This window comes from Puma concolor, chromosome B3 (assembly GCF_028749965.1).
Source record: "Puma concolor isolate L17-30 chromosome B3, mPumCon1.1.hap2, whole genome shotgun sequence".
NCBI lineage: Eukaryota > Metazoa > Chordata > Mammalia > Carnivora > Felidae > Puma > Puma concolor.
Window position 1 is genome coordinate 109,325,692 of NC_141672.1, and position 26,664 is coordinate 109,352,355.

General features: G+C 53.2%; 1 protein-coding gene across 4 annotated transcripts in view; it reads right to left on the reverse strand.

Annotated features, from left to right (window-relative positions):
* IGDCC3 (immunoglobulin superfamily DCC subclass member 3) overlaps nucleotides 1-26,664 on the reverse strand; it is a 42,451-nt gene that overhangs the window by 2,446 nt on the left and 13,341 nt on the right. For 3 of the 4 annotated variants that reach the window (XM_086710968.1, XM_086710967.1, XM_086710970.1), the window contains exons 3-12: nucleotides 6,454-6,598; nucleotides 5,960-6,090; nucleotides 5,384-5,521; nucleotides 3,670-3,828; nucleotides 2,354-2,519; nucleotides 1,816-2,063; nucleotides 1,465-1,629; nucleotides 1,020-1,211; nucleotides 762-866; nucleotides 130-268 (exon numbers count right to left, since the gene is read on the reverse strand). In XM_086710968.1, coding sequence (XP_086567094.1) covers nucleotides 130-268; nucleotides 762-866; nucleotides 1,020-1,211; nucleotides 1,465-1,629; nucleotides 1,816-2,063; nucleotides 2,354-2,519; nucleotides 3,670-3,828; nucleotides 5,384-5,521; nucleotides 5,960-6,090; nucleotides 6,454-6,598 — 1,588 coding nt within the window. The remainder of the gene's footprint in view (nucleotides 1-129; nucleotides 269-761; nucleotides 867-1,019; nucleotides 1,212-1,464; nucleotides 1,630-1,815; nucleotides 2,064-2,353; nucleotides 2,520-3,669; nucleotides 3,829-5,383; nucleotides 5,522-5,959; nucleotides 6,091-6,453; nucleotides 6,599-26,664) is intronic. The other variant, XM_086710969.1, reaches the window with a different exon arrangement.

Consider the following 26,664-nt stretch of genomic DNA (forward strand, 5'->3'; position numbering starts at 1 on the left):
GCCAAGAGTTAGGGGGAGGGCTGTGGGGGGGAGGATGGGGCAAAAACAGAAGGATGGACACAGTGAGCCCCCAACTCTGCTTTCCAGTATAGCAGTACCTTCTCCCTGCCCCTCCTGCCCAGGACCCACCTGCCCCTTTGACCGAACAGGAGGAAGAGGACACAGAAGATGATGCAGGTGACCCCGATGTGGATGCCAATGACGATGCCTGTAGTGGACGTTTGGTTGGTGGGTTCCTCCTTCCGGCAGTCACATGGTGGGCTCAGGGCTAGGGGCAGGTGATGGTTGGGAGTTGTGGCTCTCTTGGCCTGAAGTACCTGCGACACGTAGCCTCTGGGGCTCCTCCTCCCTCAGCCATAGCTACCTCCGTGTCTACATAGTCTTTGCCTATAGGACCCCAGCCTACTTTTTCGGTTCTCTTTACTAGTTACTGAGTACTAACTTTGTGCCAGATACTGGGAATAACACTTTACAAGGACCATTTCATCCTCACCACAGCTTTATAAAATAGGTATTATTATCTCTGTTTTATAGAGAACAAAACTGGGGCTCAGAGAGGTTAAGTAACTTGCCTAAGGTCACACAGTTAGAATATCACTCCATTGAACTTCAAACTCCAATCCAAGCCTATGTTCTCAAGGGCCACATGCACTGTTACACTCTCCTACCTTCCCTGTATCCCTGTCCCCCTCCTCACTCAACACCTGGCCTCCCTTCCTGAGCACCAGTCTTTAGCCCCACAACCCCTCCCCAAGGCCTACCTGTCCTCTCAGATGCTCCTCTCAAAGATACGAAGCGGACTGTGGCATTGCCCTCCCCATGCTGGTTGTAGGCCAGCAGCTTCACCTCGTACACCGTGGTGGGGTCTGAGGGAAAGGCAGTGCTGTGCTGAGTGACCTCAGCCCCCACAGGCAGCTCTGTCGCAGCAGGGAAACACACGGAACCCCTGCGCCCCACTTCCTGGCACCAGGCACCGCACCCCTGCCCAGCTCCCCACACGTGGTCTGTGTCTGCCTCACCGAGTTGGCTGAGGTTGTAGGAGGAGGCTGTTGCAGGCAGCAGGATGGGGCCGGTGAAGGAGGCCCTGCTTGCTGGACGGTAAAACAGCTTGAAGCCTCCCTCATGCTGGGCCAGCCGGGGCCAGGGCTCCCACAGCAGCTGCAGGGAGGAGCCGCCCAGGACCCGCACGGACAACGGGGGTGGGGCAGGTGCTGCAGGCAGAGACCAAGATGTGAGGGGGGTTGCCACCTTCCACCGTGACCCATACCCTCACGAGCCTGGCAGCTCTCTGGCCTCTGCCCCCCAGGCCTCCACTTGCTCAAAGGTACCTTTACATGAGTTGGAAAAGGACGCCCCTTTCTCCAAGTAGACCCAGCCCCCACTCAGCCTCAGGGCCAGGGGCCCAGTGTAGTGCATAACCTGAACAAGCGTGTGTGGTGTTTTGCTCTAATACCTGGACCTCACCTTCACCCAGGGTGCTGGCCAGCACGGGGGCAGAGGCTGAGCTGGCCCCCCTTGGGGTATAGGCCTTGATGTAGAAGCTGTAGGCAGTGGAGGGTTCAAGGTCGCTCACCAGGTGCTGAAAGGTGTTCTTGCTGACTGCCTCCTGGTACTCCAGCTCCGGAGGGTCTGGGGAGGTGAAGGGTAGGGAGGGGCAATGTAAGGGGCATGAGGCAGTCTTACCAGCACTGGTGAAATGAGGGCATCCAGTGTGCAGGGCGTACAGTGGAGGGAAGGTGTTTGGTCAGGACATGCGGTATTGAAAGGGATGAAAAACACTGAATAAAAAGAAGGGGCTGCAGAGCCCTCACCCACCAGCAGCCTTCCTGATGTGCAGGACATAGCCGATAATCTCCTTGGTGTTGACCAGGGGCTCATTCCAGGACACACGGACCTCAGTGGGTGACAGAGAGACTGCCTGCACATTGAGGGGGGGGCCAGGCAGCCCCTCAGCCCATAACACGGTCAGCCTGGCGCTGGCCTGTGAGGAGCCAGCACTGTTCTCAGCCACACACTGGTAGATGGCCTCATCCTCAGGGCCGATTCCAGAAATTGTCAGGGTGCTGCAGGGGGAGGGAGAGCCTCAGATCCCCTCTCCCTGGCAGAGTACCCCTAAAAGTTGGCCAGATTACCCCACTGGAGAGGTGGAGGAACTGAGCCTCTCCAGAAGACAAATGACTTGTCTTGAGATCTTGCCACAAGCCAGTGGCAGACCAGGACTCAAACCCAAGTCTCCAGATTTAATTTAGTGCTCTTTCCTGGCACAAGGGGCACAGCCTGCTCTGGCCATTCATCCAGGCCCCACTTCCCACATCCTCCCCCATTCTCACCCCGGCACACACCACACACATACCTGTTGTTATTCTTCAGCCTGACGTGGCCTCCTGGCCCCAGCACCTGTCCATTCTTCAACCATGTGACATGAGGGGGCGGCTCACCCTGGGCTTGGCAGGTGAACATGGCTGTGGTCCCAGCTGGCCTGGAGATGGACTGGGGGTGCTGGACAAACTCAGCTGGGGCTGGGGACACAGAGGAGCACAAGGAGCCATGAGGGGTAGGTGTAGGGAGACAAGACAGCTGTGAGTGAAGGGATGGGGTGCCGATGGGGACGGGGTAGCCTCAGGAAACACGGGTCTACCTCCTTGGGGAGAATCTTCCAGATGGGGCCCACCCTTCACCCTGGCCCAGGCTCCAGGAGATGATGGCAGGCCCCACCTCACTAGCCCCAGAGAGGCAGACCCAGGAGAGGACTCCATTTTAATGACTATTTAAAAGACTGACATTTGTATCCGAAAGCAATCAAGCTGAGCTCCCTGTTCAGGAAATTGTTAAATAAATAAATGTGCTAATAGGTTTGGCTGCACCTCCAAGGCGGTAATGACGGGGAGATGGATGAGCCCTCCGAACTAGCTCCCCTCACCCCTACATTCAATTCCGCCCTCCTCCAATCCCAGTTCTCCAGCTTCCATTAACACCCGAGAAATGAAATGCTCCATCACTTTCATTTGGACAGATTAACGGCACATGGAATGCTAAACAAACAGGCATTTAAGGTCCTAATTCCTCTAGCTCCCACCCCTTCCCCAGCTCTCTGGGAGGAAGTCACAGCCGAAAACCCCTGAGAATGGGATCTCAGCCCAGTTCATGGGGACAGTTGAGCCCCAGGACAGGAGAATGGACAGAAGGACCTGATCAGCTTCAGAGGCTAACACCTGCCCCCTCCCCACACACCCTGCGCATGGAGACCAGCTGTGTGTGTGCATGTGGCTGGGTGTGAGTGTGAGAATGACAAACACCTGAGAGTGTGCAAGCAGGTGTGAGCTTGCAGGTGCCACATGTGTGTGAATGAAAACAGCACGTGGGAGGGGGGACACATGTGAAGAACATGGGGTTGGGGGAATCAGTGGAGATTATAAAATGGAGGTGGGGGGGTGGAAGGATGGCAAGGACAGCCAGTGGGACCCACAGGGGGTCGCTGACCAAGAATGCCTTCCCCATTCTTGTGAATGCAAGGTGGGAGCTGCCTTTTGGCCTGGCCTGGAGGCCTGGGGAGGGGCAGGGGCCACGGTTAAGGTTAGTACAGGGCCCCGAGCGTGTGCCAGGGATGTTGATGAAGGGAGGAAGGAATGGGGCAGGAGGAGGGTGCTGTGGGGCAGGCGATGTCCGTACCTTGCACCACCAGCCGGCCTTGTGCTGTTCTCCTCACCCGGGTGCCTGGCCTGTTGGCTGCACAGACATAGACGCCGGAGTGCTGGACGGTCACATCTGAGATGATAAGATTGCCAGTGCCCAGCACCTGGATGCCCTCCACCCCAATGGGGCGGCCATCTGAGAAGGGGAAGCAGGAGTGAGGAAGGGTCAGGGAGGTAAGTGTGGAAGAGGGGGAAAGTGAGGAATGGTCCAGATTGTTGGACATTCCACCAGTCTTCCAGGGAACCTCCATCTTTTTACTTTTTAATGTTTTTTATTTGGGGGGAGGAGGAGAGAGAGAGCAGGGGAGGGGCAGAGAGAGGAGGAGACAGAGGATCCGAAGTGGGTTCTGTGCTGACAGCAGAGTCCGAATATGGGGCTCGAACTCATGAACCAGAGCCTAAGTCAGATGCTTAACCAAATGAGCCATCAAGGTGCCCCCAAGGAACCTCAATCTTTGACCTCTGCACCTTCTCTCCCAAGCATCACAGTATTGTGGAAAAAGCAGGAGCAGCACTGAAAACTCTTGCCTAGCAGCAGAGACCTGGGCCCTAATTCTAGCATTTTTACTGATTCACTGGTGACCCTTAAGTCCCTTCTCAGGAAAGTAGGGGGTTTGGATTAGGTGGGTGGTTTCCCAGCCTGGTTTGTCCCTCCTGAAAAAAATTCCATGCTCAAATTTTCATTCTACTCATGGACTGTCACATTGCCCTTTAATATAAAGCCTCTGAAAAGTCCCACAGCAAAGAGACCTGGTTAAATCTGTTTCCCGAACTTGTGAGATGTTAGACCACCAAGCCATTATTTCCTCCCTGCAGATCATGCTTTGGGAAATGTTGGGCCAGATGGTCCTTGCAGTGCCTATGGGCTCCTCCTAATGGTGAGGCCACTCTTTCCAGCCTCTCCCAGGGACTGGGCCCTTCCCCCCCCCCCCCCCTCGCCCTCACCCCAGGATCAGATTAGCACAGTCAGAATGCAAGGAGACAGCTCCCCATTCAGTCCCTGAAGTGGTGAAATCTACTCCATTATCCTGCCTGCTGCCCCCTCCTTCCCCAATCACTCAGCTGCTACAATGTGGCACAGTCTCCTTGTGAATGCGACCCCACCCCATCCCCTCCAGACTCTCCTTCCCCTAGTGACCTTTCCACTCAGACAATGTGGGCCCATCTGCACCCTTTCATTTCTCTCCTTCAGCTGCCTAGGGATTTAGGCTGGGGATTTAGGGGGCCAGGCTAGAGACTGGGGGGCCCAGAGACAGGGTGTGACAACTGGCTGAGACTTGGAGGGGTTTGGAGTTGCACCACTGGGGAATACAGCCGGGATATAGAAGGCAGGGACACACAGGAGGGAAAAGAACCTGGGGAAAGAACGCTGCTGAGGGGTTCTGGAGAGCCTGATGCCACTGAGAGAGGAGCCTGGAGGCGGGAACAGCGCAGGACTGCTGGGGACTGGATGAGGTAACCCAGGGAGCTAAGCCATCCTCGCAGGGGGAGGGAGAATGTGGTGGGCAGGCCACCCTCCCCAGTCCTGCCAAGGAGAGGGAAACTTAGCCCCTCCGTAAGGCCCCAGAGAGCACAGACCCCCATGGAGAACAAACAGGATTCAAAGTCCCCCCCCACAGCTGGGTGATGAGACCGCCCTCCCAGAGAGTGGGATAGGGTGGGAGAGGCTGGGGCTATAGGATGAGGCTCACCCAGGCGGCTCCAGGACACAATGGGGCGCGGGTTGCCCGTGGCGACACACTCCAGCACCGCAGTCTGGTGCACTGTCAGGGTGAGGTTCTCAGGCCCCACGAGTATCATTGGCTCCTTGTAGGCCCCGGAGCCTGAGCCTGGGAGGAAGATGCCATGTTTCTTCACTTCAGCTGTGACCCTTCCCACCTCATCCCACCCACAACCCAGGACATAGGGAATGGGCAACAAGATCCAGCCCAGAAACCAGGTCCTGTGGGCAGACAGAAGATGCCAGGGGCCCCAGGGCATGGCACACATCCACCCCTCCTCACCCAGCCTTGCCAGGGCCTCTGGCAATGGGAGAGCCCCCAGGTTAAGCAGAGGATGGGCTTCCCCTGGTAGAGCTGAGCCAGAGAGCAGGCCTCATTCCTTCTGAACCTTCACCACAAGGAACACAGAGCTTTGTGCTTAGCAGGTGCTCTACATACACCTGGCTGATAAGTCTCCAGGGGTCAGTTGAAGCAGGACTGACTGGAGAGTGAAGAGAAGTCAGGAGGCAGTTAGGGGCAGAACTAGGCAGAGCAAAAGAGCCTCACCTGACACGGTGAGCCTGGCCCCGTGGCTGACTCGGACACTGGCAATGTTAGAGGCTACGCAATGGAAGACACCACTGTCCTCAGCCCGAAGTCCTGTGATCTGCAGGACCCCCTTGGGCAGCAATGTGTACCTGTTGGAGCAAAGGGCACAGTCAACCACCAGCACAACCACCGTCACCATCGTCGGCCACATGGACACTGACATCACGGCCCAGTCTGCAGGTGCTGTCCCGAGATCAACACTGTCATCACCATCGTCCTCACACACACAAGCTGGGACTCTGGCAGGTGGATGCACCACAATTCTAGCCCTGACGACAGTCACACACAGTCTTTAAAAATAAATCCACCGAGCATCAAATCTGGGCCCTGCCAGCCACGTGGATACTTAATCTCCACACAGCACCAGCCCAGAGGCTGCATGAGGTCCCTCAGAGCCCAGACACTGGGCCTGCCTCCCCGTCTTCCCTCCAGCTTTCCCTCGTGTGGCTCACCTCTCATTGTCCGTGTCAATGGGGACTCTGTTCTTCTCCCACGTGATTAGGGGTTTGGGCAGCCCGTGGATTTGGCACTGGAAGCGGGCCACACCGCCCTCCTCTCCCACGGTGGCCTGAGGATGCACGTGGAAGTCGGACATGGCTGGGGAAACACAGGGATGTGTGTATGGAAGAGGCATATGGCCAAGGTGCGAGGGGAAAGAGTGTTGGTGTGTGGGTCATAGTCCTATTTCCTGGAGCCCTGGAACTCACTGCCGAGGGTCATGGAGTTTTCCTGGAGCTGGTAGACGCAGGGCAACAGCGTGGGGGACACCTCGTCACTTACCCTGCCTCCTACCCTGGGAAGCATCTCCCTGTACAGGGCGGCATAGGGCTGCAACACTCTGAGAGGTCTGGACAAATTCTTGGATGCCAGACCTCAAACAAGGCGATCTCGGGCTGACGATCCACAAAGGCCAGAGAAAGCCCTGTTCCCGAGTCCCACTCCCCACTTTTTCAGCTGCTTCCAGATTTATTTTTATAAACACCCTCTAAGGTATCCAATGCTGGAGGATTATGCTGCATGGTTTACGGACCAGGAACCTGAGGCTAGAGAGGGAAAACAGTCCAGTGTCACCCAGCAGAGACACCAGTCATTAAACCCTGGTTTTATGACCACGCCCAGCAGCCTCTTTTGCCTTTCCTCATCATCCCCGTCTCCAGTTCTTCTGCAGTCTCTCGATGCACCCCGAGAGAGTGGTATATCCATCCAAGGTGACAAGCTTCACAGAAGACTGTCAGACCTACAATCTACATTTCAATGTGTCATAAATATTCAGGGACACCCCCTCCCCACCTTTTGGGGATCTGAACTGCTTGAACTCTGGTCTGCAGAGCCCAGGGCAGAGGGGCTGTGGTGCACCCCACACCCCATTTCAGGCTAGTTAAGTGTGTCTACCCACCCTCACTCCCACCCAGCCCCAACCCCACGCTGTAAACCCAGGGAAGGCACCCCTCCCACGTGGGTTCCCAGCTTCAGCACCAGGGCTGCGATTTCATTAAAATCCACTTTGCTTCAAGTGCGGGAAGGCGGCTCACCATCTGTCCAGGCAGGCAGCCCCTCCCCTCCGGCACTCCATCAACTGGGACAGTCATCCCCTCCCAGAAGGAGCCCTCCCCCCACAGCAGGTTGGGCGCTGGAGCTTGTCCTGGCTCCTGCCCCTGGTTCCCTGGTGTGCGTGGGCACACCCCATCTCGGGCCCCCTCAATCCACCGGCTTGTTCAGGACTCCAGGGCAGCCCCAGAAGGCTGAGCCTTTGTACCCTTCTTCCCAGAGTCTCTGGGGGCTGACTCTTTTGTGGCACGGTCTCCATCTCATTTGCATGTGGTTCATTAAATATAAACATGCATAAAAATCCCCCGCCCTGCCTCCTCCTCTTTCAGGGCCTCCTGGGAGTGCAGCTGATGGGTGTGAGCAGCTCCTTGCACATGTGTGCAGAGCTGTCTTCTCTGGGAGGATGTGGCTGTGTCCATGGATGTGGGCTGAGTGTCTATGGCTGGATTTGAATGGGAATTTGTATCTCTCAGCTCCTGTGGCTAGTGTGTGATTCTGGTACTGTGCAGATAATCTCATGTATTCCCACGAAGGTAGAAGTCTTATAAAGGAGGCCCTCAGAGCAGGAGGTGGGGGCAAGTATCCCAGCTGGTGTCCCCATCAGGCTTGGTGAGAGGATCCCCAGAGGGTCAGCCTGCCCTCTCTCAGGCCAAAGGCTATGTTTGGCCAAGGACCTGCAGGTCAGCCCAGGAGCATGTAGGAGGGGGCCAAGTCACTGCTGGATCCCCTCTGCTGCCTGCAGACCTCAACCTCCAGGAGGGCAGGGCTGGATGCAGGCCTAGGGAGTGGAGGGGGCACCTATGCTCCTGGATTTGCTGTCTGTGCGCCCTGGGCTCTGCCCATTCAGGAGCTGGGGCGCTACCTTCCCCCTCCTCACTCCAGCTGGAGAAGAGCTTGCAGCCCCCCAGGGACCTGGGGCGGGGACTAATGGCTCTGCTGACTACAGATGCCTCCTCATTAAGGAGTCCAATCCTTTTGTGTTTCTAGCCCCCAGCCTGGGCTCCCCGGGGGAGCCTCGACTGAGGGGCTGGCCTGAGAGTACAAGGGGAAGGACTGCTGCTTCTCGGGGCGCTAGACATGGAGCAAGTCTGGCCTCTACCATCTTGCCCCCTCCTCCTCCCCTCAAAACTATACAAGGACAACAGCATGGGTTGAATGTGTACTAGAGAGGAATGCTCAAGTAGGAAGCAGTCAGAGGTAAGAAGCCAGCCCAATACTCTTCTTCACACGGTGGCCAACAGGACTCCTAAGGGTCCCCCGGGGCCCCTTGGATGCAGCTGCACCCCCTCTGCCCAGGGCTCCACGTTTCCCTTCCACCAGAGCAGCACCTTGCTGTACCTGTCAGCTTTGCTTCATTGCAATTCTGCCAAACATTTCATTTGAAGGGTAGCTTTGCCTTTAAAAGTGCTTGAAAAACACTCATCTAGAAGCTAACCCCTTCATTTTATGAAGGGGGCACTGAGGCCTAGGCCCTCTGCCGGGGTCCCTTAGATCTCCAGCAACTTTTTCACTCTCCAAGGGCACGTAAGCCCAGAATGGACTGCAGGACAGACCAGCCTCTTCTCACTGGTTGGGAGATGGTACCGTATTCCAAGTTGGGGGGGATGGGTGGGTAGGGAGCTTCAGAGATGGTTCCCCAGTCCCATCCCTTGGAGCCCAGCTGGCTGCACAGGTGTGGTCTGGGGGAGTAGGGTGTGATAGAAGGGGGTGGTCCTTTTTACCTGAGGCTTTTTTTTTTTTTTTTTACATTTATTTATTGCGGGGGGGGGGGGGGTGGTGGGAGGGGCAGAGAGAGAAGAGAAAAACCCCAAGCAGACTCAGAGCCTGACCAGAGGCTCGAACTCACAAACCATGAGATCATGACCTGAGCTAAAAGCCAGAGTCAACCACTTAACCGACGGAAACACCTAGGCACCCCTTCCTGAGGTTCCTTCTTGCCTCCCCTTCCTCACTCCTACCCAGCCCTTTGGTCTGGTCAGCCCTATGGATTCCTTAGACGTCCAAGAGGGTTGCCTTGAGACCCTGGGTAGACAGTGTCCGAGCACCAGTCTGCTCATCCATCAAGGGGAACAGGTACTTCTCAGGGCCCTTCCAGCTCTGACTCCCGCTGCCTTCATAAAGAGGCCCTTGTTCACATGCACAATCTTCCATTCACTCCTAGTTCACAGGCAACATGTTTTTTAAGAAGTGAGAGAAAGTTTCTAGGGGCCACTTAGGCCTCCTCTAGTCTCTCAGGGTGAGACAGGTTTGGCTCACAAGTTTGTTTTTGTCCTGGCTTATGCCAACAGGCCACGGAGCCAGAGGGAAGATGTCCTTCATCATGTCTCTCTGGGCAACCATAGGCATATGGGCTTGGGGACTGGACCTCGGAGCATACGGAGCCCTGAACAAGTCCTCCTGGGGCCACTGGGTGATTAGTAATGGAATACACAGGCTACTGTTGTAGCTGGAGACACTGTGTGTGGCGGGTGTCGGCAGTATTGTGCCTGTGGCTGGTGTACGTGAAAGTGGTGCTGTAACTTGTGGCTGTTGATGCTTTTGGTTACAGAGGGATAGTTTTGGGTCCCTCACTGCCAGCTGGTAATGGGAGGGAGTACAGGGCAGTGGTTGGAGGGCCCTTTCAGTGTGAGGGCTGGAGAGAGTGACAGGGAAGACAAAGGCCTGTTTGGGGGACTTTGTGGAAAAAGCACCTTTGTCCCCAAGCAGTCTGGGAGGGACTCTCCCAGTTCCTCCCTGCCCCCATCATGGGTACAGCCAGACAATGGGGAAAGATGGGCAGAGAGAGCCCAGCAATCCACCCGGGCTGAAAGGGAGCAGGAATAGGCAGGAAATGGCTCCTGGACACCCCCTATAAATTACCCAAGAGGGGGGTGGGTCTCCTGAGAGCCAGATCTAGAGCAGCTCAGGGAGGGGAGGGAGGACTTTCCTCCTGGTCCAGGACCTCTGGCAAGGTCAGGCCTGGATCTGATTAGACAGGCTCCAGGGGGATGCTGCAGGGCAGGGAAGGGTCGAGGCAAAGTGCTGGGAAGGAAGCTGGCAGCAACCCCGGAGCCCAGCCTCCCACTCTTTGACTATAGCCACACTCCTATCCCATGTGTGATGACAAACAGATCAGTGGCACTTTAGGATGGAGAGTTCAAAACACAGTGTTTGCAGAAGTCGGTGGCACAGGGAGTCTAAAGGCACCAACTGCCACCACTCACACAGCCATTCAAGAGCAACAACCACGAACCACAGATTCCTCCAAAGGCCACCACAGCAATCCCCTCCTTGTATCCTTTCCTGCTAGGATCAGGAACGCCCCAGATGCCTAGCCCTTCCTCAGGCAGCTCAGGTGATTGTAATGTTTTTCCTTACACTCCAGACCTGCCTGAATCCCCTCTGCTTGTACCCACTGCCTCCAACTGTCCCCTCCAGACTCACATTTTCCAATATAGGAGCCAGGTTTTAAGCACTGGAAATGTGGCCAGTCCAAACTGAGATGGGATGGAAGTGTAAAAAATACACATAGGTTTTCAAAGATTTAGTATAAAATAAAAAGACACTAAGCATTAGACAAATGCAAATCAAAACCCTAATGAGATACTACCTCACACCCATTAGGATGGCTACTGTCAAAGCAAAAACAGAAACAAAACCAAAAACAAACCACAGAAGATAACAAGTGTTGGCAAGCGTGTGGAGAAATCGGAACCCTTGCGTACTGTTGGTGGGAAGGTAAACTGGCATAGCCGTTACGGAAAACGGTATGGCGGTTCTTCAGAAAAGAAATAGGATTATCATATAACCCAGCAATTCTACTTCTGGGTATATACCCAAAAGAATGAAAAGCAGGGTCTTAAAGAGATATTTGTATACCTGCATCTGCCACAGCATTATTCAGAATAGGTAAAAGGTGGAAGCAGCCAAGTGTGCATCAGTGGAGAGTGGATAAACACATACACACAAGGGAACATCACTCAGCCTTAAAAAGGAAGGACATTCTGACACAGGCTACTACACGGATAAACTTTGAGAACATTATGCTAAGTGAAATAAGCCCGACACAAAAAGACAAGCACCGTGTGATTCCACTTACATGAGGTACTTGGAGTGGTCAAACTCAGACAGAAAGTCGAGCGGTGGTTGCACAGGGCTGGGGTAAGAGGGACATGGGCAGTTATATGATGGAACTAGAGTTTCACTTTTGGAAGGTGAATTCTGGAGGTGGATGGTAGGGATGGTTTGTACGATAATATGAAGGAACTTCATGCCGCTGAACTGTACGCTTAGAAACATAGTTAAGACAATAAATTTTATGTGTATTTTACCACAATTTAAAACTTACAGGGGCCCGTGGGTGGCTCAGTCGGTTGAGCATCCGACTTTAGCTCAGATCATGATTCCGCAGTTTTTGAGTTTAAGCCCGGCATCAGGTTCGCTACCGTCGGCACAGCGCCCGCTTCAAATCCTCTGTCCCCCCTTGCTGCCCCTCCCCCACTTGTGCTCTCTCAAAAATAAAATATTAAAAACAAACAAAAAAACTTGGACAAATAATTGTAATCGATAGGCATAAATAATTTAAAATATTTATTACACGTGCAAATAATATTTTGCATTTTAAAGACTTGGCTCAACCTGTTTCCAATTCTGTGTCTCCCTCTCTCTCTGCCCCTCCCCCGTTCATGCTGTCTCTCTCTGTCCCAAAAAAATAAACGTTGAAAAAAAAATAAAAAAAAAATAAAGACTTGGCTCAAAAAATGCAAAAGCCTTACTAATAATTAAAAAATCATGATTACATTAGGGCACCTGGCTGGCTCAGTCAGTGGAGCATGCAGTCAAGGTCATGAGTTCAAGCCTCACATTGAGCATAGAGATTAAAGTAAATAAATATTTAAAAATAAAAATAATGATTGTATGTTGGAATATTTTAGATATACTAAGTAAAATAAAATTTATTATTAAAATTAACTTCACCTGGTTTAAAAAAAATTTTTTTTAATGTTTATTTAGATTTGAGAGAGAGACAGAGTGTGAGTGGGGGAGGGGCAGAGAGAGAGGGAGACACAGATCCGAAGCAAGCTTCAGGGTCTGAGGTGTTAGCACAGAGCTCGGCACAGGGCTCGAACTCATGAACCACCAGATCATGACCCGAGTTGAAGTCGGACACTCAACTGACTGAGCCACCCAGGGCGCCCTGTCACCTGGTTTTTGTTTTTGGTAAATGTGACTGACCCCTAGAAAATTTAAAATTACCTATGTGGCTCACATTATATTTCCACTGGAAAGAGCTGCTCTAGAAGATAAAAAATTCTGTTGTTCTTCACACAACAGCCCTTCAAATACTTGAGGTCTGAGTTGTTCCGACAGAAACATCTGAGGTAAACACCGTCAACTCTTTCAGTTATTTGTGATGTGAAATGATGTTCAGATGCCTTGAGCCTGGAGACCCTCCTTTAGCTAAGCTCTAGGTAGGCAAGTCTCCCTTACAGTGGGGTGTCTAGAAATGGCCAGAGCCCCCTGGGGATGGTCTGAGGACTTAGAGCAGATTTCAGCCATCAGCTGTAGTGAGTACCCCTGTGCTGTCCAGTATGGTAGCCACTAACCACATTTAAATTAAATTTAAACAAAATTCAAAAATTGAGTTCCTCTGATTCACTCACTACCTCTCAAGTGCCCAAGAGTAGGCTACTGGCTACATTATGGGTCAGCACCAATAGACCATTTCCATCATCACAGAAAATTCTATTGGACACTGCTGGTCTAAGTCCAAGAGAAGGCCTTAGATGCCCAGCTGCCTTCTCTCTTGCCGCCCCAGCTGAGAGGCCCCCTTCCTCATACCTCACTAGCCTAGCATTGCCCCTGCTGGCTTCCTCACCACAAGGGCCATATTTGATCATACCTTGGTCTATCACACTGCATGGCAGAGAAAGCCTCACACAGCAAGATTTTAGCTCCCAGTGAGGAAATAGTTGCTAAGAGCTTTTTGAGGTAGTGGGACAGTTAATGGTATGGGCTCTGGAGTCATACAGTACCAGGTTCAAAACTCAACACCACCACTCTTAGCTGTGTGACCTTGGGCAAGTTACTTAATCTCTCTGAACCTCTGTTGTCACTTATAAAATAGGGACGAATAGCTCATGTCGCTAGTGCTGCTGCACTAGGGGATTCAACGTGAAATATTTGTAAAGTGCTTAACACATAGTTAAATCCTTGCTAGCTATTGCTAAGGGAAATTAGTAGAATCTTGCGTTAAAGGGAACTGAGAGGGAAGAGTGTAGTGGAAATGGGGGGGAGAGGTAGAAGCAGTCTTCCCCAAGAGGGTAGCCATCTTCCCTCAGAGGATTAGTGGTAGGACCTCAAAGCCTCCAGAGAAGTGAATAAAGACAGAATTTGTAAGGTCTGTGTGGTGAGGGGGCATCAGTGCCAGGGGAGGGGGGCAGCCAGATACAAACCAAGCCCAACTTCTTCTCACTTCTGCCTGGGGGCTCCACAGAGGCCCCAATAGTGAGCTGTCAGCTGGAAGAAGCCATCGGGTAATTGAGGCCTTGATTTCTCTAGTAAAATGTTTATGAAGCCCATAAACTCATGCCTTTATTGGCCAGGCTCATTCCAGGGGATGGATGTGGCTCTCTGAGGTGTAGTTAAAGCACCTGCTGAACTCAGGCACCCGAGGGCTACTCTGGCCTCCACCCAGACCCACCAGGCAGAGTGACCCCTGGAGGGCAGGGAGACCAGCCAAGTCCCACCTCAAACACTCTTTAAACTTCTCAAAGCTTATAAATGTCCTATCTCTAAATGTGTATGGGAAGGAAAGAGGAATCCCCAAGTGCTGGGGATTTGCCATAATCCCCAGTGGGGTCTTGGACTTGTCTTCAGGGTTATCTGGCCCAGGCTCACCTTCCTCAGCACTCTGTCCCTGTCTCCTCACTATCTCAGTCCCCACGTTGCCCCTGACTTTTGCTCTGTTAGGGAAGAAGCCCCACATGGATTGGCCATTGTCACTTGGGGTAGGAGAAAGTATGAACTTAGGAGACCTGTATTTACTTCCCTGGGCCTCCAAAGGGGAGTCTGAGAGTCGAATTAAGATTGTGAATCCAAAGAGTATGTTTTGGGGGAGCTTTGTGGGGTTGGGTGTTGGATGGGTGTGGGTGGATGGTGTCTGCTTACAAACAGCCCCAGAGGACCGCAAGGTCTCAGAGGCCCTGCTCAAGCTTCACTGGGGGTGATTGATTCCTCTGGGCCTTTGCCTGGTGACCCTGCTCTGAGAAGCCTCTGGATCCTTTTGTCTGCCTCCTCAAGCCCCTTACCCCCTGCCTCAGCTCTGAACCCCAGCCCCTCCCACCCCAACACCAGCTCACCACTCCCCCCAGCCCCAATTCTAACACAAAAGGCAACTTTGTCTTTCAAGTCAGTAGCCATAAATCCACATTTCTCCCCTCCCCCCTGGCAGCCACCTCTGACAAATGGGGGGGCCTGGATGGGGAGAGGTAGGGAGCAGTGGGAGGCCAGGCTCAGCTTGGGAAAGTCCCTGCATCCAGCTGTTGGCCCGCTGTAGGGCTGGAGAGTATCGAACCTTTACGGCCTGATCTTTGATTCCAATGGACTGTAAGGCCCAAGGCACAGCTGCAGGGGAGGCAATCTGGGGCTCTCTGCACCTCTGGGCTGGGCTTTTATGACCCAAGAAGAATAAAACCTCTCAAAGCCCTACTTCTAATTATTCTGCCCATAATTCGGGGGCTCCAGTTCTTCCTCCAGATCAAGCCATAGGCTCCTCCTCTCTGCATCCTCCAGCCTTCAGTGGAGGGTATGATGTGTGCCTGGGGGGGGGGGGGGGTATGTGCTGCGGGGCAGGTAGTGTCTGCCTTATGCAGCTTGGTGGACATGCCACTGGGTGGGTGTGCCCACTGCTTTCATTGGTGGCCCTGGACACATTCAGGGAAGAGGAAGGAGAGGGAAGTATCACTTACCCCATGTGACCACCCTAGCCTACCCCACTGCTAGGTTTTCAGAAGCAGCCCATATTCAAATATTTTGCCCTGTTTTCATCCCATGTATCAGGCAATATCGCATCAGAGGATGTGTCCTGGTTTTTGGTTTGGGAAATAGTCATTTGTCATGTTTACACAGCAGACCCACTGAGTGGACTCTAAGCATGCATTCGACAGATCCTTATTGACTTCTAATGTGTCAGGTTGTTCTGGCACCCTATGAACAAATGCCTTCCATCCCACAGGCCCTGTCCTTAGATATCCCCACCCAAGCTCCTAAGAAATATCAAAAGGGTGAGAGCACAGAGCCAGGATCTCAGGTACTATCACAGCACCACTCTGAAAAACAGACCTACAGAAGCTTCTGATGGTCAGAGGTTACATGTTATACTTGCTAGCATAACCCCAAGAAGTGGGGATTGCTACCCGTTCTGGGGCTCAGAGAGGTTAATTGACACAGCCACTTAGTGATGTTAAAGCAGACATTTGAACTCAGAGCGGCCTAACTCCACACCCAGTGCTCTTTCTCTGCATCAGAACTGGGGTGGGATGGGCACACGTATTCAAATGCTGCTCAAACAGGACTGATGATCCCTGCAGACACGCTTACAGAAAAACACAGAGACACACAGCATCCTAGACCCTTATGAGCACCATGCCTACACGCATTCAGAGACACCAGGGTCCAGCAGGCTCCATGCTAATGGTACTCCCCCAGGGCTTGGGGGCAGGTTTCACAGAATATAACTAATGCAGATAAGCACCTTGATAAGGTGGGGTTATCACCCCACTAATGGTCATGGAGCCCACACATGCTTCCTAAGTTCTGTGAATACAGGTGCTTGTCCCAGGGTAGCTCTTCCCTGAGCGTTTCCAAATCAGCAATCTAGGACACGGAACTGTAGGGCCTTGAGAGGGTTGGGCCTTAGAAGATAGAGGAGTAATTTATTTTCCTGATTTGGGGCAGGAGGGCAAGGCACTGTGAAGTACTAGTGGCTTTTGTGGGGTGAGGGGCAAGGGGAGGAAGTGCTAAAGGGAAGGGAAGTTGTGAGACAGACTCAGACCTGTCATAACTGGATGTATGATCTTGATAAAACCAAAGCCCCTCTCTGGACCTCTGTTTCCTCTTCTGTAAAATTAGGAAGTTGAGTTGGACAAGTTATAAAGGCTTATCCAGCTTCAGCCTTTGAGGCACATTTGCTTCCAAGCGCTAGCCAGGGGTACAGAGTCAGGGGCTAGGAGCCAACTGGGGAATCGCTCTCTGCCTTACATTTGAGAATATCCAGGCCCAGCAGAGCCCCTCTCCACAGACTGCACGTCTCTGCCCGTGTCAGGGTCACCAATCTTCCTTATGTAAACCTGCCCAGGCCCACAACATCCTTAACTTCCCGTCGTTCTGGTCAAGACACCGGATCTCTCTCACCTCCCGGAAGGGCGTCTGGTTAGGCGGCCCAGGCTGGAGCTATTAAGTAAATTGCTTTCACATGACCATGAGGACAACTCAACAAAAACAGATACTTCCCCTAAATTTCCAGAGCCATATATTAGGTTTTGTAGGGACTAATACTGCAGGGGTCAGGTAGTGGACAGGTGACCTGAGATCATGCTTGGCTCTGTCACAGACTCCCTATGTGACCTTTCGATTCCAACCTTGGTTTTCTCATCTGTGAAATGTGAGTGGCGCAGGATAGACAAGATAATCTCTAAGGTCCACACCAACATTAACATTCTAGGATAACACTGGGTAAAGTGGTATCCTCTGCATCCATGGGAGGCCCTTCTCCTATTCTCAAACCTTGATCTGATGCTGCTTTTATGTTTCATGACTCTGCAGAATCCCTGGTGGCTCAAAACCAAACCACAGGAGATTAAGGCCTGTAGGCCCTCCACCCCAACAATACTCCAAAATAAGCCTCATCTGTTTGGGGAAGAGGGAGGCCTACACTCCCTAGAGGGATCATAGAGTTTCTTGGTTGCTATGGGGCTCCCAATTCTTGGAAATAGACTTATGTGGGGAACCCCACTACCACCCTCCAGTTGTCAGAGGTTTTCCAAAGCCCTGGGAACCATCTTCCAGGGAGGGTTTCCAAAGCTTTCCCATACATTCAAAGGCCTCACCACACCCACCCCTAACCTCTTCCTCTCCCTCTCTTACTAACGGCGCAACATGCACCAGCTGCCCAAGCTACAAGCAAACCCAGAGGTTACTGACCCATCCTTCTCCCTCTCTCCCACAACAAACTGGTCACCAAACCCAGGTGTATGATCTCTTTTGCATACCACTTGGCTTAGGCTCTGAGCACTCTCCGTTGTTTCTGTGATAGCCTCCCCGCTCCCTCCTCTTCTTCCCTCATACCGAAGCCATAATTGTCTTCCTAAACATCCAATATGATCATCAAACACCTTTGGTGGTTCTCCATTGCCTTGAATCAAAGCACTCTCCTTGAGATGGCATTCAAGGTCTTCACTATTAGGTCCTGTTTGCTCTTTCTAGCCTCAAATGCCAGCTCATTCTGCCTTCATGTGGTTTGTACTCTGACCAGGTCAGACAAGGTTGCCTTCCCTGGATATATGATAGATGCTCACACTGCTATTTCTTTGCATTCTGCTGTCCCCTCTGCCTGGAACTTTTTGATCCTCTCTCTTACCAGCACCCCCATTCTCCACATCCCCCAAAGGAGGCAGAATTAATTGTGCCTCTCTCCTTGTCCTTATTGGACTGTATTAGAATCCATTGTTCACACATCAATCTACTTACTAGCCTGGGAGTCCCTTACTAAGAATGGCCTGCTGTACCTTTCTACCTCGAGCACCTAGAACAAATACTAGGTAAATAATAATTCCTCATAAACTATTTCCTGAATGTTGACTTTAAGGGGCATATGGTTTGGGGGGGGGGGGTCCTTCCCCATCATCTTCTCTTCCACCCAAGTCCCTTACCCCACTACAATCCAGTGTCTGTTCTTGGGCAAGTTACTCCTCTACCTGAGTCTCAATTTCTCCGATGAAAACGAGTCAGTTAGACTGGCCACCGTTCTGGCACTGGGCCGTGTATCAGAATAACTTAGGAGGCTGGGTAACAATGCAGATTTCTGTACACCACCGCCAGAGAGATTCAGATCCTTTGGTCTGGCGTGATGCTCAGAAATCTGTATCTCCATTAAAGCTCACCAGGGTGTCTCAAATGCACAGTCAGGATTGGGAACCCCTGGTCTGGCAGGTTCTTGAGAATCTGATCTTTCCTAAGGCTCCAGCATCCCACAAGGGCAGATTCTCAGCCCAGCCTGGCCCCCAAGCCCCCACCCCACCCCCCTCAAGCCTTGTTCGAGGCCGGCTGGTCCAGGACGTGTGACTCCGATGCCACGAGGAGAGGCGCAGAGTGGGCAGCGGGCGGATGGACGAACGTGCGAGAGCCCGGCTCCCGCGGGGGCCCCCAGCTCAGTCCCCGGGATGGCGGGCGGGGTCAGCGCCCCGAGCCTGAGGCCCTGAGAGCAGCTCTCTCCCGGCGGCAGGAGTAAGTGGGACCATCTGCTCCTCTCCTCGGAGGTCAGAGCTTTGTGTCAAGCTCCCATCCCCCTCGCTCCTCCCCCCCTCCTCCCCGCCCCGTGCCCTCTGACTCCCGGGACTGGAAAGAAAGAAGCCCTCTAGGTCCTGATGAAAGTGGCAGTGTGATGGGGAGCGACAGCGGCCGCCGAGCTCCGGGCGCGGGCAGGCCCCCGGCCGGCGGGCGAGGGCCGGGTCGGGAGGAGCGCGGGGTCCCGCGCAGCGGCCGCGGGGCCGAGCGGGCGGGCGGCTCCCGCGGGAGGCAGCGCCGGTTCCCACAGCCGGCCCGGCCGCCGGGCCCCTTTGAAGTGGCCGCAGCTGCACACCCCGACCCGCCGCTAATCCCCGCGGGGCGGGCGCCCTCGCCCCCCCGCATAGCGGTAGTGTCCGCGCTGAATGGCGCTGGCTAATTACCTCGCTCGCACCGCCGCGGGTGAATGAGAGAATCCGGCATTGTGCGCGGCGAATGGAGAAAATAAGACAGCCATTGTCCTCACACGCCAAACGAGGGTTTGATGTCGCTGGGGCGAGCGAGGCACCATTTCCCGCCGCCTCCTCCCACCGCCCCCCACCCCCACCCCGGCGGGGCAAATTCCCCAAGCTGGGCCCGGCCCCTGCGGCCGCGGGGGAAACTGAGGAAGCCGGGAGGGTGCAACTGCCCCAGGCTCCCTCCCGCCCCACCACCCGCTCCTCACCTGCCTTCTCCACCCGCAGGTTCTCAGGGCGCCTCCTGGGCTCGCCCAGCCCCGAAAACCAGGCTCGGCCCTGCGCCCACCAACCTGATTAGACGTCGTTGGGAACGCGTGAGACAACTGTCGAGGGTGCCGCCATTTCCGCACCTCGGTGCCCAGCTGTGTGCCATCAACCCACAGGGCTGGGGAATTTCGGGGCGGTGGCTGGAGAGACGATTACAGGAGGCGCGAGAGGAAGACTCCGGGGAGACTGGGAAGGGAGATGAGCTGTGGGGAGCCTGGACTGATGGAGGGACTGGCCTCCTCAGGGAGGAAGAGGGAAATGGTTGGAAAGGACAGGTCCGAATTAGAGAGGGTCTGCAAAACCAGGCCCTGGGGTCGGGACGGAGTGCCCCGTGCAAGGAGGCTACTGTTCTGAGTCAGGGAGAGTGGTGGGCTGATGGGTTAAGACTGCAGTTACAGCCGCAAGGAAATCCACTCAACATCAGAAACCCTACTTGCCTCAGGCAATCTCCCCCATCTTTTAGGTATAAGGATATAAGGTAACTCAGCTGGGAAATCAGGACTAAAGGAAATGACCATGCAGATGGGCAAGCAGACGAGCATGCTATTGAGGCATTCAACAGATGCCGGTGGGCTCTATCAGGCTTCCTTCTCTTTACCATCACCACCAAGTAAGGTGGGGTTTTTTTTCATGGGGAGGGAGCAGAAAATTATATCCTTCAACATCAGGAAATGTCTTATCTTTCTATCCCTGAGTCCTTAACTCAGAGGCAAGTAGGTACAAGATAGATAGATGCTCTTTGAGATTTGATGATAGGAGAAATGAGCTGTTTTAATATCCCTCCATTCCACATTTCCTTTTCCTGGAAGCACATACTTCCTCATCCCTTCTGATGGGATCTTAGACTCTTTCTGCCTGAAGGAAGAATGTTATACATATGCTTCGATGTCCTATCAGGCTTATCAAATGATAAAAGGGTCTGGTCCCTTGCCCTGATCAACAGTAGGCTATTGGGCTGAACCAGTTAGCACCACTCATTTGGTGCATATCATAGAGCTCCTTCTGAGGCTGCAGTCTTTTCTAATTGTCTAGATTATAAACTAGACTATAAACTAGATTATAAATTCGTTATAGGCAGCCCATAGCCAGACTCTTTAACAGAACCAACCATCTACTTACCCATTCATCCACTTATTTGAGAATAAAATTAAAGAATGAAAAACACTTGTTGAGTCAAAACTGTTCTTTGCTCTGACCCACCAACCCTATTTAACGTTAACAAGTACTGGCTGTAACAGGGATACATGAAAAGCATGCTTTTATAGGAGAGGAAAATCTAAGCATAGCTCACTGTTTTTCTGACACAATCCTGAATCAAGGTTTAATCTAACCCTGGTCATCCCCTTGGATGTGGTCAGAATGTTTTTCTTTATAATTCTCCTAAATCTTTATGTTAAAGTCATATTTTTTCTGCCTAAGTCTCTAGAACTAAGCTTGCTAGGCATCACAGCACCTGCTGCTGTTGAACTACTCCCTGCTTAGGCCAATCTGCCTAGTTAGTTGATCTGCCTAGTTAATTGATTTAGAGAACTTCAAAACAACAAGAAGATAAAGCAGAGCTGCTGTGGATGGGGTCAATGTGGGAGGCCTGAAGCCCCACCAATCTGCACCCCCCTTCCCCACCTCCAGCCCGTGCCCCCTCCATAGACCCAGGGACTCTAAGGAATGATGCTTCAAGTCCCCTGATCTAGAGGGAAAAAAGGACTTATCCAAGGAAACAAAAGGCAGTTAATACCAGTTAACTAACTGGAATTTAAATAAAAACTTGAAAGGGGGAAAAAAAAAGTAGTTAGCAGATCAAACATCATTCTAATGCTATACAGGCCACTAGCTTCATTTTAAAAGACTAAAATGACCATTCAAACAGAAACTACAAATATAATTATCCCTATACGTGTGCCTTTATGGTTTGCCCAGATTTCAGCCAGAATGCCTGAATGTCTAATCCCCAGATAAATTATACTTTGGAAAATGATCCACTATTCAAAAAGTGAGAGGAGCCTCCAGGCCCAAATTAGAGACTCAATACTTTTAACTGAAAAAGTGCTTTTAAAGGAAGCCTATTTCTCTTCACATCTCTTCTTTCCCCAAACCAAACACCGTAGCAACTTTAAAAATAACGCTCCACGGGTGAGACTTCTGATAGAAAGATAATGAGTATAATAATGACAGTGTGCCTTTTTCCCCTTATCCATTCCCACATGTGAATATTCACAGGGACTTTGTTATCATGGTTATGACTTTTCAAGATAACAGGAAGGTTGGCATGTACATGCAGGGAGAGCTCTTCCAAAGGGGAAGCACAGGAAGCTGGACAGCAGAAGGATGCTGGTTAGCAGAGAACCTGGCATGGCCTGTTAGCTCTTTTGGGAGTAAAGCCACTGGTCTGGCATCCTGGGACTTTCTCCAGCTTGCCTGGGAGGGTGTCCCACCCTCAGGTGACTGAGGACCAAGTACCCAGGACCTGGTAGCCACCTCTCCTGTGGTGGCAAGACCAAGGTGTGAACTTGCCAGGCCAAGCCCTTCCGAGTCGCACTAAGTAGTAGCACCTGGGTCTCTCTCACTTCCCCTAGGTGGCAAGCGGTGGGATCTTAGAAGTTGGATGTTTCAAGGAAGGGAACAGAAGAGGGAGATAGGGGTGCCCTTTAAGACCAGAAGAGGTTGGGATGGGAGATATAGGACACAGATGCAGACAGGACCACTCTCACCTCCTGACGAGAGGGACTCAGAAGGTAGTGGAGAATGGCTTAGGCAAAACCACACCTTTAGGCTCTGGAGGAATAATCCCTGATTTAACTTTATCTGTCCTCCTCCAACCCTGGCTGTTGGGCCCCAGAGGATAAGTGACTCCTAGCAGGCAGGAGGTATTCCTAGCCTCCCATTTCATGTATCTGTGGCTCCCCAGTCTTTCACCCTCATTGGGCACCAACTCTAGGCCAAGCACTGTGCTCAGCACTAAGGATGCACAGAGGAGCTAGTCCCTCCCCTCAAAGAGTTTGTAGACCAGTGGGAGGGACAAGCTATATACTCACTGTCCCAGAATGGACAGGAACGTCTCCTAATTCCTCCCACCTCCAAAACACAAAGCTGGGCAAACAGCCCCATGAATGCTTCTTTAATTGATGTACTAAACACTGCATCGTTTTATTTCAGGAAAGCCTTGATCCCATCCATGGTACACTTGCCAGCTTGCTTGCAAGGATTTTGATTTTTGTCATAGTTTGGTGGGAAAATGACTGATTTGAGAAGCAAAACCAGAAACACAGGAGAGCAGGAATATCAAATAGGCTCAATCGTGAGGCTTATTCTATGTGATATGACTGGTGATCTGACATAATGGAATCAAGAATATTCTAACCCAATCTGCAAGGGAGACTAAATTAGGGCTTCTCTAAGGTGCTTGAGGTTTGAAATACAATTTTAAGGGACTTCAAAAAGTTAGGGTGTGGGGCGCCTGGGTGGCGCAGTCGGTTAAGCGTCCGACTTCAGCCAGGTCACGATCTCACGGTCCGTGAGTTCGAGCCCCGCGTCGGGCTCTGGGCTGATGGCTCGGACCCTGGAGCCTGTTTCCCATTCTGTGTCTCCCTCTCTCTCTGCCCCTCCCCCATTCATGCTCTGTCTCCCTCTGTCCCAAAAATTAAAAAAAAAAAAAAAAAAAGTTAGGGTGAATAGAATTATTGCAGAAAAGAGGGGGACATTCCATATAAGCCAGAATGTAAGGGACAAAACAGTGACCCCAAAGGAGATTTGAGGAAAAAACAAACCAGATGTGAAGGTGGCAGAAAAAGATCCAAGAATTGTTTATCACAGGCCAAATACTGGATTTCAGTTTCCTAAGATCTTGGCTCTGAATTAGAGCCCAAATCCTGTTTGGCCAATCAGCATGTTGGAAAGAACATCAGACCCCTTGTGTCCCAGCTGTGTACACCCAGGACTTGGGGCAAGGCCCTCTTTTCTGGGCCTCAGTTCCCACAGCAGTCCTATGAGAAACAAGGTGGGAGGCTGGGGAAGAGTGGAAAGTAGGGTGAGTGTGAATGAGCAACACCCGGAGAGCTGGCCCACTCCCCATTCCTGTCTACCCTGGGGTGCAAACAGCCCCAAGCACTGTCAGGGTACCAAGCACGCATCCCTGTGTTCAAGTCCGCCCTTCTGCAAAGGCTCTGGGACCTTCTCTGCTTCCTTTCCCTCCTAAAACTGGCCAGTTTAAAGATTTGCCCACAAACTTTTGTCTAGCTCCAGCTGCTTGTCAAAAATCCCTGGTTAAAACCCCAAGATGATGGGGAGGAGGTGCGGGGGACCTCCAGACCTCCACTATTCTCCATTGTCACGCCCCCAGACCAGTTCCAGGCTCCAAGTTGGTAGGGGCGAGTTCCCAAGTTACCAGGTCAAATGTCCCTTCCCATCCTGGCCACGGCAGCCCAGTGCGAGGGGGGAGGGCGGGTAGCGGCCCCGAGGCACCGGGTCCTGAAAGCGAGAGTGCCCTCACACTCACAGACAACGTACGCTCACACTTGCACCCGCACGCATGTCCTCACTCACACCCACACAGACACATCGGGCACTGTGCCTCGGCAGCCGGCGACTGCGCGGCGCGGGGTTAATTGAATGCACATTGATTCTGCCGCCCGCCAGGCCCGGCGTGGGCGAGAAGCTGAGCGCCCGGGGTGGGGACGTCCCTCCTCCTCTCGTGACACTGCGCTCGTACCGAGGCGAGGCGGGGAGCCGGTCCCTGCGCGCGCGCGGCCGGGCTCCTGGAGCGTGCGCGGCTCGGGAACTTTGCTGGGCCGGCCCGCAGTCCTGGGTCTTGGGACACGTGCGCGGCCAGGAGCGGGGGGGGGGGGGGGGGGGTAGGCAGGAGCTGGGGAGAACGGCCAGAGAGTTTTTCTGCCAAACTTTGATCCTGACATTTAAAAATGGAGGCGGCCAGGCCTGGCGCGCCAGGAGGGCCCTAGCGAGAGGGAGGTGGAGGAGAGAACTGGGGCGAGCCTGGAGAGGGGCACGGAGGGGAAGGGTTGGGAGGAGGGACGCTGTGCAAGACAAAATCAAGTCAGTGTCTGCGAGCCTCAGAAGTGAGAAGGGACTTGAGGAATCTTTTAATCTGGTGCTTGTCACACCACCTTCCACCTATGAGGAAACTGAGGCCAAGGAACTGATGGGTCCAAAGTCACACCGGGATGAGTTGAACACTTAGATTTTAAAAGCTGGAGGTGGGATCCAGGGAGGGCACGGAAGTAAGGAGAATGGTGTCTGAGTGGATCCAAGCACTCCAAGAATGTTCCATGACCCTCAATCAGCAGTGGGGCCCGGAGGTGTCCCCTCCAAACCAGTCCAAACCAGGCACCTCCTGTGGGGCCCTGTCTTCAGATCTCTGCCTTCCCTCCAGCTCCTCTGCCTTGCTGACACCAAAGCCCACTAAAGCCTGAATAAAGGGTGCCTCCTTTGGTGGATGGGGAGGGAGGGCAGGACCCTACACTCCACAAATGCCTGGATCCTACCCATTCTCTCCCCTTCAAAGACCAGGCAGGGCAGTGCTCCCTCCCCTTTCCCACAAAGACAAACTGAGGCCCGGCAGCTTTAAGAGAAGGAAGAAAGCTTGAACCCAGAGCCAGGCCTCAGTGCACATCTATCTGCATCTGTCACTGGCTCCAGCTCTTTGTCACTGGAGCTCCTCCAGCTCCAGGGTGTGTCTGTAGTCCCACCACGGTCCCATGGCAAGAGCAAGTGGAGTTTTATTACAGGTGGGGTCTGGGGCCAAATTCTAGGTTGTCCTTGACTTCTCCCCACAAAATTGTGCAGTCTTGGGCAGGCACGATCCCAGGTGGGAAGGGGCTAGGTTGGGAAAGGACATGCCCATGACAGGCAGGGCCACAGGCCAGAGCACATGCCCCAGGAGTTACCAGCCTCCCCAAACCAAGAGCCTATAGGCTGGGGAGGAGGAGCAGGAACCAGAACTCAGCAGAAGCCAGGTTGCCAAAGAGGTGTTATGAGGAAGCATTGAGTGCCCAGGGCCGCTGCTGGATTCCCAAGAGGATCTGGCTTTGTGCTTCCTGGAAGTACCCGTCCCCTGTTCCTGGCTGTCACCCCAAGACCTGCCCGCCCTGATCCAAGGACCCCAGCAACAACTGTCCCACTCCCCTTGCCTGTAAGGTCCCCTGCACCCTTCTAGCTGGCACAGCCTGCCCCTCCTGCTGTGCTGCTCGGGTTACCAAGAAGCCTGCCACGGAAAGCCTGCCATCCAACCCATTGTTCCTCAGGCCAGGAGGGCAGGGGCCCAGACGCAGACCCCTCCTCCCGGCTGGGGTGGGGGCAGATTCCCCCAGCCACCACAGCAGGCAGGGGCCGCAGCCTTGGGTTGGGGAGCGGGATGGCAGTGGAACTCCATGAGGCTTTAGGCCACCTTGCCCAAGCAAGGGGACAGCACAAGGACAATCAGCAGCCTGGCTCCTGGAGGCTGATTATGGCTCTTCTCTACTCCTCCTCCCCCCCCTCCAACAGGACCCCTGGGGAGACAGATCCTTCTCTAGCCACACCAGTTCCTCTCCTGTGATTTGTTCTGAATTTTCAAACAAAGAGTAATTATGACAGATGTGGAGCAATCAGCGTCATTATGCGGAGACAAGAAAGGGAAAGGGAGCTGAGGGGGCCCCACAGGGGAGGGTAACTTGTCTTTCCTCCTCGGGAAGAGGCAATTCCCACCTCCACGGCCAGCAGCCCCAGCACCCTCCCAACTTCCTTTCCCTACAGGAACCTGTACCCTGCACCCTGCACCCTGCACCCTGCACCCTGCCCCAGACAATCTGGGGCAACAGAGCCTCACAGCCTAACTGGCCCACCACACCATGGGCC